We start from the raw sequence: 12,659 nt of genomic DNA on the forward strand, positions 1-12,659 counted from the left end.
GTTTGTGAGAACAATGTTCTTTGAGCTGTGTTTAAATTGCTGGTCTCCAGTTTTTAGATTGGAGGCCATTTTGTTAAGAACCTAGGAAGTATTACTGTTACCTTTGGAACTGTGGGAAAACCCGTGGTTAGCCTAGAGGCTTTTGCTTTTTCCAAATGGCAGGTTTATTCCCCTGGCCATTTTTTTATTTTTAGAGTCACTGCATCTCCATGTGTCATTTTGGACCATTTCCCTCTCATGTACGATAAGCTCTTTCAGGCTGGAGATGCAAGTGTTTTTATTTCGGGAAACATTGAATTCCCTGATGAGATACTTGCTACGTTCCAGCACTTTCCTTTCTTATTTGGGATTCCAGTCATGCATGCATGGTACTCTCCCTTCTTCTCTCTGCTTCCTCATGTGCAGCTGGCTGTCACTGTCACTGGAAGACAGACTCCTCAGTCAACACATCTGTGGTTTTCCTGTCATGGAGTCCAGCAGCACCGGGGAGACCTTAGTAATTCTGAGTGCTATATTGAACAGCAGTGGGTACCCTTCCCCTGCTTCTTCTTAATTAAAAAACTTTGTTGGTTGAGTGAATCTGAAGAGGTATGGAAAACATATCAACGTTACTGTCTGAGGATGCTTTAGATAAAGCTCTCCATTCCTTTTTTGTGCCTGTAGTAGTTTTAAACAGATTCTGCCTGGTAAGCATTATGGTTTAACTACCTGTATTGGCAGTCCCTAGGGGCACTCATCCATGGTCTGTTAGCTCATGAGGTGTTCAAATGTTTTATTTCCAGCGAGCGCCTTTAGGGGAGAGGCCTTTATTGGTGGGACTTATTCTGCCTTGGGAGAGTTTGGAACTTGTTTCTTTCACATGGCCCACGTGTACCTTTTCCTAGAATCACTGCATTCATTTCTGGGCCCGAGTTAGCATAGGAAGAGAATGAGTTAGCGTTCTAAGGAGATAGCGACAGTCCTCTGACATCACGGTCTGCATGCCAGTCTGGGAGACCAAGCCAGGAGACACAGCCTCCTGCTGGTCTTCCTCTACCAGGGCCTGCTTCCCTTTCTTCAAATGTCTTTTCGTGGAGAATGCAGGGTTTTAGGGATCCCAGTTTTAGACTTTTCTTTTGCTGTGCTTCTCTCTGTTGCTGTGAGTCTAAGTTCTCAACAACTTTGAGCATGGGAACTCAGGCTCTTCTGTGACAGAGGGACAGACCACGGGTGGCTCCTAGTGCCTTCCTTTGAGTTTCAGCCCTCTATTCACTTTACACCCTGTTTGTCGCCGTCAGTAAAGCTGGTCGTCGCCGCCGTCGCCGTCGTTGCCGTCATCCTCCTCCTCCTCCTCCTCCTCCTCCTCCTCCTCCTCCTCCTCCTCCTCCTCCTCCTCCTCCTCCTCCTCCTTTTCTTTTTTTTTTTTTTTTTTGGTGAGAGCCCAGCTGTGTGTTTCACTTATTTGATTTTTAAAAGATATCCTTTTTGTTTTTAGTTATATGTGTGTGTGCAGACGTGTGCATGTGAGTATAAGAGTGCAGGGGCAGAAGGGTTGAATCCCTAGGAACTAGAGTGACAGGCAGATCTTAGGCAGCCTAATGTAGGGTCCTGGGAGCTAAACTTGGGTCCTCTGAAAGAGCGGCGTGTACGGCCTGCTGACTGAGATCGAAGTCTGCCATTGCCCACTCAGTCTTCTGAGCTTGGCACATAATGGCAGGCTCCCTGTGTCAGCAGGGCTTCTCCTCTCTGACCTTGTCAAGGGAGTTCAAAACCCCCTCCCACCTCCACCTTGGGGCTCTGCTTCCTTTCTCCTGGAGTCCCTCCCTATGCTAATGAGGCATCTCAATACGTCAGCTGTCAGCCAGTGAGCATTGCTCACCTTGGATAATCCTACTTGGCTTCTCCTAAACTGCATAGCCCTCGATTTACCCCAACTAAAGTTGATCTGTCTTCCGAAGCTCGTCCTGGTGTATCGTTATTACCGTCCACACCCATGGAGCTTCCAAACTGCCTCATCTCTGCTCCCCTTGCCCTCACGGACCACTCACTATGGGCTGAGGATCCCCCGGGGGCAGGGAAGGTCACAGTGTGCACTTAATTGCCGAGAGATGTCCAACCCTTAACCTCGTGTTTTAAATGTTATTGTTAGATTTCTCTCCAGCATTTTAGGAGCTCCCACCCAGTTACCTAGCCTGCCGAGACACCTAAATACCTAAAATAGATTTAACTCCCTGACCCCCTCCTAGAGCGATGACTCAGCAGTTAGGACAGTGGCTACTTTTTTTTTCCCCCCAGAGGACCCACGTTTGATTTCCAGAACCCACTTGGCAGCTTACACCTGTCTGTGTCTTCGCCTTTAATGAGTCCGGTGCCATCCTCTGGCCTCTGTGGGCTTCACGCAGAACACCTGCAAAGATACACATGCAGGCAAAACACCCATGCATATAAAACACAATAAATCTTTAAAAAAAGGCACCCCCCAATATATCTGGGATAAATTTCCAGAATGGACATTATTGGATCAGAGTATTTACTCCTAAGACTTCTGGGACAGAATGCCGAATTGCTTTCCAGCAGCGTGCCCCAAAGTCGCGTCATCCTAGCAGCTGCACAGCATCCAAAGCCGAACTTTGGGCTGTGGGTCAGGGCTGAGCTGACGCCCTTATGCTTTCTTCCAGGATACGGTGCCAGTCATAGTGGACTACTGCCTTCTGCTCCAGCGAAAGTGAGTATCTGTTGCCTCTCCGCTTCTGACAGGAAACCCAGGTAGCGTCCTGCTTAGAAATTGTCTTAATTAGGGTTTTACTGCTTCATCTGAAGGCTGCTAGGAGAAGACTTGCTTACAGGGAACTATGATGAGGGTATTAAAGCCCACGCCCACAGTGACACACTTCCTAATAGTGCCACTCTTTGGGCCAAGCATATTCAAATCACTACAGGAATTCTATAAATTTAACCAGGATTTTTCTCAATTTGCACAGACTTGGCTCTTGAATGCATTTTCAACGATAAACTTAACGTTTCCCACACAGGAGCTTGTGGTTTACCACTGGTACGTGCTTGTGTGCGACAGTAATGGAGGGGAGACGGACTCTCCACATAGGGTGACAGATGCGACTTTTACAGACCACCACACCACAGTATTTCATACTGTTCGAAAGAGGCTAGGTTCATTTTGCTAATTCACCTTTAGTTTGCTTTTTCCAGAGCCTTTTAATTTAAAAACAAAGTCAGTATAAAACTCTAGATTGGATTTTGTAGGTTTAAGTATTAATTTTATTCATTTCCAACATATGCCAATTCATAGGCTTTGATACTCATCGTAAGAGCCAAGCATCTCTAGGTCTTTGTGTCTCTACTATAGGGGGCTATAGTCCTGTGCACTTGAGGCTTAAGTTGCCCCCAGTGTTTCCTGCCATTAGTGTGGCATACTGTGTCTGCAGTAAGGTGTTGTTGACAGTGCTGTGCTGTATGTTCTTTGTCCTCTTTACAAGTTAGTGCTGAAGGAGAAGTTTCTTCAGTCGCGAAGACCTCAGGAGGCAAAACACCATGGCGCTTGTGTGGATCCTCGGCCGCCATTTCCTGGTTACCGGACCCCCATTTTCATACTCATTTCCTCACTGTTATGATTTTAGTTTTCACAGTAGCCTTACTAGTCTTACGTGTATATGTTTTGATTCACCTAACTCTAGTATTTCAGAGAGGCAGTACTCTCCTCATTTCCAGGACAGGAAATGTAGCTATAGAGGCTTCCTTACGGTATTAGCGGATTCTCATCACAGTAGGACATGCTTCTCATACTGAAGAAGCGTGGTACTTGGTGCAGAGGCTCTCCACTGCTCTATGATGGGGGTGAGCAAGGTGACGTGTGCTCACGGTCTGCAGCTCTGAGAGCTCTTACTGTGACCCAAGGCTGAAGTGACCCCAGCAGCTGTAAACTGAAGGGCAAGGTGGGAAGAACTCTGTCAGAGCATTTTATGTTCTGTAAGTGCATACTTCTTCCTGTCTTCCTTTGCTTTATAAACATTTCCTATATGTACGATTTCAAAATTATTCTCCAGTCTGTCAGCTGGGCTACATGAACCAGGACATGTAGGGGAAGATGGAACTCTCTTCCAGATGTGTCCTCACCAGAGCCTGTTTACTCTCCTGTTTCCATCAGCCTCTCACCCTAGTCTCCCTCTGGGCTGTGCCAGGGAGAGACCAGTATCTGTTGTTGGGAATTTCCGAGAGGAGTACCTGTGTCACGGTATATTTTAGTACTTTTTGTAGCTCCCCGACCCTCCTCTTCATCCACACAAACATCTCGTCCACTGCTCTGTGATGTAAATACTATATATTTCTTTATCTTGGTTTTGTTTCCCAAGTCTGAAAACTAGATTATATTGGTCAGCTTTGATGAGGATTCCATATCTTTGTTTTTCTTTCTCTCCTGGTCCCATGTCTGCCCTTCAAGTTCCAGCAATCACAGAGAAGCCAGGTCAGCATCACCACCACAGTGCAAATGCCTAGAGTGTTACAGGTTTTGGATCCTTTGTCCCCTGATCTCCTTTCCCCACCCCGCACCCACCTTTTGTTCTAGATTTGAGTCGTTCTAGACTTGGCTTCTTCCTGTCTGGCTTTCTTTTCCATAGACTATTGAGATCCAGCCTATGGTCTTGGGTTAGGAGGAAGGATAGAGTTAAGACGTTTGATCATCACTGATCTTTATTTCTAGGTCACCTACTTGCTAGGTCTCTTCCATTTCAAACATGTAGCAGTTAAAGTGTTAGCTGTGACTATGTAATCTTTAATTAAATACGAGAAGTCAATCTTAAATGGTAGAGAGGTCTTAGCATTTTAGAACTGGCCGCAGGTAGTCAGGTTTGCAGTGGTCAGTAGTTTAGGCAGAGGATTATTAAATGTGCATAACTTCCCTTTCTGTACTTTTCTCCTCAGACTGGAGTACCCTTGTCTTTCTGATTGCTCTGCATTTAATCTTTCTTCTTCATTCTCAAAATTGAAAAGAACTCCTGCCATTGAGCCTCCCCTTAGCAGCAAATTGTACACAATGCAAACATCATGTTACTAGACTTAATGTCAGCTTTACTGCACAGTGGTCCAGAGTCCACTAATTTTAAACTGTGAAAATAGATACAGTATCTGGATTATATTTCAGTAAACCGCAGTGGTGCTGGTCTCATTGAAGTTCCATCACCGTGGCTCGTCTCTGAGGCGATTAAACTCAAGTGATCAGTTCCATGATGTTCTGAGCCCACAGCGCCTCAGCAGCTCAAGTGGGCAGGCCAGAGTCCTTAGACGTCCGCTCTGTACTTGGTGCAGACTGGCACAGCTGCTGCCTGACGGCGCCCGCTTCTCTCTCCTCTCAGAAATTTGCAGTTATCGCCACATAAGTTCCTCATGTTTCAAGAAGTTATAAAACGGGTAGTGTCTGAGTCTAGCCATTTTTTTTTCTGTTTGCAGCAGAATATAAGCTCTCCGAAATATCTCTATTAATAGAGCTTTAGCAACAGTGACGTCTTTAGAACAACCTCATCTCTTACTCAGTGGACCTCGTGTTACAGGAGGAAAGCCGAAAATAGTACGAGCGGGGCTGAGGTTAGCCCTTCTAGGAAACACAGCAGCACCCAGAGCATAACGCCTAACTCCAGAGACAGGGCGCACCTTCCCCTTGCCTTCCTTTCCTGATGCTTAACACATTTTCTTCTAGAACTTTGAGGTAGCGAGACAGATAGGAGTTGCTGAGTGTGATTTTTCTCGCTCTTCGGCGCTAGCCTCTGGGCGGACTTGCCTTACCTTACCTTACCACCACAGCGTGCAGCCCTTCCTCTGTCGCAGAACCGTCTTGTCCGAAACTTCTGTGCAGTTTGCTGCACTTTTAATTTCCCTGGGAAAGTGAAGGATCTGAACTGGAGATGAAGCTCACTGACTCCGAGGCCACTGGGAATATGTCGGTGCCCGGAGTGGGAGAGGGGCACGTGGTCCTCTGATGCTTCTGTCCCTACTTCATGGTACCTCCCTTTACCTAGCTACTGCCCTCAGCGTTAGCTGCCCTAAGAATCAAAACAGGATGTGAGCCAGGGAGCTGGGTTCAGATTTTCACCGATACTCCCAGTGCATTTTTCAGCAAGCCACTGAGCTTCTCCAACTTTGATGGCTTTACACTTAATTCCGTGTTTCTTTCGGTGGGGGGAATGTGCCTCGGCCCAAGCGTGTAGCTGAAAGGACAACTTTCAGAATCATTTCTCTCCTACCCTGTGGGACCTAAGATCAGACTCTGGTTGGCATGCTTGGTGGCAAGCTCCCTGCCCCACTGAGTCCTCATGCTGGTCCTGTTTGTTCTGAGGCAATGTTGTTTAACGGTCTTGAACTCATACTCATCTGGCCTCAGCTCTCTGAGTGTTAGGGTTGCTGGAATGCCCACCATGCAACACTTCTTATGTGTAAAACCTTTGCTGGGTGCAGTGTGGCAGTGTAAACTTTGGTGCAAACACTGCTCGTGTTTCTAGCAAGCTGATGCAAGCCGACATCTGGAAAGAGGCGACACACTCAGACTAAGTTTAACGGGCGTTTGGAATAGTCTTAACACTACGTTTTTCTTTCTGTTATAGGGATCTTCTATTTAGCCAAATGTACGACAAACTAAGTGAAAATTCCGTGGCGAAAGGCGTGTTTTTAGAGTGCCTGGAGCCGTATATCTTAAGTGATAAACTGGTGGGAATTACACCCCAGGTCATGAAAGACCTGATTGTTCATTTCCAAGACAAGAAACTAATGGAGAATGTGGAAGCCCTCATTGTCCACATGGACATCACCAGCCTGGACATTCAGCAGGTAAGCTGACCACAGAGAAGGTGCTCGCCTTCATTGATCAGTAAGGCCCAGTTACTGAGCCTCGTTACTAATAGTGTACTTCTTAGGAGTCTGTGTAAGTAAAACCTAGAATCGAAACAGGATGTGAGCCAGGGAGCTGGGTTCAGATTTTCTGTCCCAAGCCACAGAGTGTGTCTTCTGCTTCTTGGGCCTTCTCCGGGGATCATGGCTGCTTATTGTTAGATCACCCAGGAAATGCTTTTTGCCAGACTCTTACTCAGTGTGCTCAATAACATCTGGAAGGTTGTTTTCAACCATGGAGACCTACTCATTAGTAATAGACCATTTGTACATCTAAGAGAATGATGTCATTTAGTAATCAGCTAGTACCTGAAGCAGAGCGGAGTTTTGAAATGTGGTGAACGGTATGAGAGGCAGATCTCAGGCTTCTCAGAAGAAGCCGACAGCTGTGGATGATGGCGCGCATGGGTTCAGGCAGCTGTGGCTGAGGGTATGTCTGAGTGAGTGGGTTCAGGCAGCTGTGGTTGGTAATATATCTGGGTTTAGCTAGTTGTGACTGATGGTATTTAATTCTTTAGACACATTTAGACCCCCTAATGAGTGTGTTACTCCCAGAGTCTGGGCTTCCCCAGGTATAAGTGGCTTTCAGATGTCTTGGGAGGACCAAACTTTGAGAAGGTGCAGAGCCCATAGGTTGAAAGCCTTGGGGGGACACCATTATTATTTCACTAATGTTGGTGAGCATCCGAGGTAAAGCTGGGTCCTGTGAGCACATGCCTTTCCGGTGGGTGAATTGGTGCAGTTTGACAACACCCAGTATTTTGAGAATTTGTCATTAATCTGCACATATATGGTGGTCCCATCTAGGAGGAGTTTTTATTTCTTCCTAGTATTTTCAGCTTTTCCTAAACACAGTGTTAATGTGCCCTTATCTTTTCCACATTAAAACAGCACAAAGTCCTCCCAGTTTATCTCATCTCCGTGCCAGTACCGTCTACCACAGAGCCACCAGCCTCCTCACTCCCAGGCACACTAAGTTATGAACACCTTGTCTGGGTCGCTGTTTCCATTTGTATTACATCCTGGTAACTTTTCCAGGTCGCTTTCAGTGGGTCAGTAAGGACCTTGCTTAGGTTAGTGTGTGTGTGTGTGTGTGTGCATGTGTGCGTGTGCATGTGCGTGTGCTGTGTGTACATGCGTGTACATATGTACATGCATGTGTGTACATGCTTGCATGTGTGTGTGTATATGTGTGCGCGTGCGCGCACATGTGTGCATTTACTTTGCTTGCTGTCATCCACAGCATTTGTTAATTCCTTCCAGCAGTGTCAGGGTCTGAGCGTGCTGCAGCTATCCTGCTTGTCAAGTGTCTTCCTCATAAAATAAGGAGAAAAGTTTGGCAATATCAGAAAAGTAAACAAACCACAGAATATTTGAAAACAAGTGTTATATTAAAAATCAAAACCACCAATATAGTAGAGAGAGAGGCTGCCTGAGATTGGCTAACTGTAGAAAACCTTTCTGAATGACAGAAGACATCGGAAAACTGAGAATTGTGGTGCGAGTCCCTCATCCCCAGGTTTGGGGTTGTGGGGTTGGATGACTCTAGAGTAACTTTCAGGCCAGTCTGAGATTCATGAGACCTGCTTAAGGAAGAAAACAAACAAACAAACAAACCAAGACACACAGCAGAGAGAGAAAAATCAGCAGTGCCAGTGGATAAAATTGTTTTAGGTAAAAACCAGTGTTGGGGGGGAAGAGAACCCGCCTTGAGTGTTAAAGAGAGGAAAAGGTAAGTGGGTCCAGAGCTCAGGGTGCAGAGTAGAGCTCCCAGGTAGAGTTCACCCGAGTACTCAGTTTGCTGTAAAGAAATCTTACAGAAGAATGGTGGGAAGGATTGAGGCCTCCAAAGCAAAGGGGACAGGAACTCCACAGGACGACCAACAGAATCCACTAACCCGGACCTCTGGGGGCTCTCAGACACTGAAAAGCCAACTAAAAAGCATACACAGGCTGGGCCTCGCCCCATCCCCTCCCCACACATATGCAGCTTGGTCTTTATGTGGGTCCCTAACAACTGGAACAGGGACTGTCCCTAAAGCTGTTGTGGAATCAGTTCCCTACTTGGATGTCTCATCTGGCCTCTGTAGAAGTGCCTGGCCCTGAAGAGACTTGATGGGCCAGGGTTGGGAGTTATCCAGGGTAGAGCTCCACTATCTCAGAAGGGGAGAAGGGGAGAAGGGGAGAAGGGGAGAAGGGATGGGGCAGGGGAGGGACCCGGAGGGGGGACAGGGATTGCGATGTAAAGTGAATTAAAATATTAAAGATTTTTTTTTTAGATATTATCTTTTAAAATTCTCTATGTTTTATTTATTCACTTTACATTCCTCACGCTGCCCCCTCCTGGTCACCCCTTCCCATCCTGGGGCTCTATCCTTCTAGAACTTATGCTCAGCTTGCACCCCCATCAAAGAAGACAAGAAAATGGTGTAAGTTAGAGCTCATAAGGAGGCGTGTATTAGAGGGTTTGCGGGGAGGAAGGGGAAGGGGAAATGGTATAGTTATATTGAATGTGAGTCAAGAGGTTTTTCCTTTCACAGGTGGTTCTCATGTGTTGGGAGAATCGTCTGTATGACGCCATGATCTATGTCTACAATAGAGGCATGAATGAGTTTATCAGTCCAATGGAGGTAAGAGACTGTCTCACTCGTCTGCTGGTCTCTCTGCTCCCCATTTACTGTGAATGCTTTGTTTTCCTCTAATTAAAACTTTATATCATTCATCAGAACTGTTTTCATTCTTAAAATTAAATTATTACATTTATTTATTTTGTGTATGTGCATTCATGTCTGTGTATTTATGTGTAGACAGGTGTGTGTGTGCATGCATGCATGTGTGCATGCATGTGTATGTGTGTGTATGCATGCATGTGTGTGTATGTGCATGCATGTGTGTATGTATGTATGCATGTGTGCACGCATGTGTATGTGTGTGCGTGTGTTTGTGTGTTGATTCTCTTTCTCCTGTCCTAGGATCCTGGGCATTAAATTCAGGCTGCCAGGGCACTTTTACCGCTGAGCCCTCTCACTGACCCTTAGCTTTCAGGAGTAAATTCCTGGGACTTTTCGGTGGCATTCATTTTATTTTATTCTAATCTTTTAGTTTTCTCTTGCTGGTGATTGAACTCGGGACCTCTTCTGCGGTGTGCACTGTCTATCGCAGAGTCCTACCTTTCAGTTCAGTTTCTTATCTTAGCTCCTTTAGTTCATCCTCATGTGTAAATACCAAGCATCGGGGAATAGGAGGTATAAATACTGCCTACTCGTTAAGTTCCACTCTGGTTTTTACGCCACAGTGACTTCCTTCTGTGGCTGTGGGCAGTACTGTTCTGTGGGTAGGTCCTGTAAGTGCTCAGGAGTCACTGTGGGTTGCTAGTAGGTTGCTTTGCTGAATACAGACCCTTAGGGTATTTGTGACGCTGTCTTTGTCCTCCTCCCTGAGAGTCTAGAAGGACAGAGGCCTTGATTGCCTCTTGTCACTATGGACGACGGAAGGTGCCAGACTCTCACTCCAATGTCGTTTGGTCAGAATTTGTTCGACTGCAGTCTCTTCGAGCACACTACTCCCAGTTTTGGTCACACCCCTTTCCTCTTGGTCAGTTTCTAACCCTGGCTGTCGATGATGTTGAAAATCCGTCCTTTGTTTTGCCAAGTCTGCTATCCCCTCGGTAAGGCTCCATCCTTCCGCCATGCAGGACATTCTCCTGCTGCTTCCCTCTAAAGAAAGAGGAAGAAAACATGGAGTGGGGAGGGTCTGAGAGGAGAACATGGGGGAGAGGAACGGTGTTCAGAATACATTGTACAGAAGAGATTTATTTCCTATTAAAGAATAAAATAAAATTGGGCAAATAAAATAAGATGTAAACAAAGCTTGGGACACAATCAAGCTTCATTAGTTGTGGTAAACAGCACCTGTGTTTGGTTACGGTGGTGAACGCAGCAAGGAACATGAGGCAGTTGAACTGTTAAGTGTCTGGAAGCCACCAGTGTGATTCTGTAAGGGCTGTCAGTCAGTAAGGGACCCACTCCGTGCATCTCAAATAGTAAATATTCATACAAGTTATTTTTCAAAGTCAGTATTTTTTCCTAGACAGGAATGCTGGGCATGGTGACTCATGTCTATAATCCCTGACCTTAAAGCTGAGGCAGGAGGATGGCTATGAGTTATAGGCCATCCTGACCTACAGAGTAGGACGCTGTCTCCCAAACCAGACAAGCATTCCTCTGGAGGACCCTGGCGGTGGTCTCTTTGAGTCTGTGTATGGTATGGGTAATACACTTTTATTCTGGGGCCTTAGCTGTTTAGATATTCCCGGGGGAAAATCCTCTGCATTGCCACTTTGGTGGGAGAACCTGACACGCTTTTAATGTCAGAAACCACCTTAACAAAGACCTTCACGAAGCTGGTGTTGCTAAATGAGGTGTGGTGTTGGAGTTTCTGCGGAGGACATCCCTCCAATTAGTTCTCTGTTCATATATTTAATCTCACAGCAAATAAGTAACTCCATCAAAGAAAGGGTTAACGGGTTGATCTTCATGATTGTCTTCAGAAATGCTGTGCTCGGAAATGACCACGATTTCTCTGTTTCAATTTAGAAGCTTTTCAAAGTCATCGCCCCACCTCTGAATGCAGGGAAGACACTCACAGGTATTCCTTCTCTTTCTTCTTTGAAACGATCTGTTGCATTCTGATTGATTTATTTGGTGGGGGGCACACAGGCTCACGGTCCACGTGTGGAGGTCATGAGACGGCACCGTAGAGTCGCTCTGCTTCTCTCCTTCTCACCTTACCTGGGTTTCAGGGTCAAACCCAGGCCACCAGCCTGCACACTCATTAGCAAGTGAGCTGTCTAGCCTCCCCTCCCCCACCTTATTTCTGGAGACAGGATTTCTCCTCGAACCTGGAGCTGTAGGTTTGGGGTCATATTGGTGATCACGTTCTAGGGATTTGCCTGGTGCTGCTGAGGTTACAGGAAAGTGTGGCCATGCCTGGCTGTTCTGTGGGTGCCAGGGGTCTAGACTCCGGCCCTCATGTTTGCACACCAGGTGTTTCACACGCTGACCTGCACTTCCGGTCCCACTCCCACAACATTTTCTTCTGATGTAGATTTCTTATTTCATTATATATATCTGCCTTTTAAATCATACTGAGATTTATTTTATGGCTTAATATCTGGTCTACTCTAGAGAGCGTTTCAAACACACTGGGGCACATACTGCAAGTATTCTGTCATGTGGAATGCCCTGGAATTGCTATTGGTTTACAGCTCTGCCCAAGTCTTCTGGGTCCCGCATGCCTTCTGTAATTGTTTTATCTGCTGTTGAAGACAGGCGTGGAGCCCTTTCGAGTTATTTCTGTGTTCTGTCTCACGCCTCAGTCCTTCCAGGTTTTATAGCTAACGTTCAGAAAGTGTTTATCACTGAGATGAACGGCAGTTTCATGGGACATCTTCAAATTGCTAATAAGTAGGATGGTATTTAACTTTTCAAGTTTTATGTAGCCTAATTCCTTTTGCGAAGTAATTGCTGATGGCTAAGTAACTGTTATCAAAATGTCTTATGTTCGTGGGAAATGAACTGGGGTCATTATAAACTAAAATTACCTTAGCTCAGACAGGAAAGTACACTCCTGCAGAGCCCCCTAATTGCCGTTTGGCTGAACTGAAGCAACAATATAAATTAATTTCTTACTGGCTTTCGGAATTTTGTGGGCTGCATCTTACTACCTCTGAAGGTTTTAACTTCACGTGGAAGTCACCAAGTTGCAGTGCTAGTCTTAGAAGTCAG

The 12,659-nt window shown here is 46.0% G+C and overlaps 1 protein-coding gene across 1 annotated transcript in view; it reads left to right on the top strand.

The window, feature by feature from the left end:
- The window catches only part of Vps8 (VPS8 subunit of CORVET complex), a 198,023-nt gene that overhangs the window by 59,816 nt on the left and 125,548 nt on the right, over positions 1–12,659 (top strand). The window contains exons 22-25 of the mRNA XM_032899998.1: positions 2,658–2,704; positions 6,591–6,813; positions 9,414–9,503; positions 11,469–11,520. Of these exons, the coding sequence (XP_032755889.1) occupies positions 2,658–2,704; positions 6,591–6,813; positions 9,414–9,503; positions 11,469–11,520 (412 nt within the window). The remainder of the gene's footprint in view (positions 1–2,657; positions 2,705–6,590; positions 6,814–9,413; positions 9,504–11,468; positions 11,521–12,659) is intronic.

This window comes from Rattus rattus, chromosome 4 (assembly GCF_011064425.1).
Source record: "Rattus rattus isolate New Zealand chromosome 4, Rrattus_CSIRO_v1, whole genome shotgun sequence".
Classification (NCBI taxonomy): Eukaryota; Metazoa; Chordata; class Mammalia; order Rodentia; family Muridae; genus Rattus; species Rattus rattus.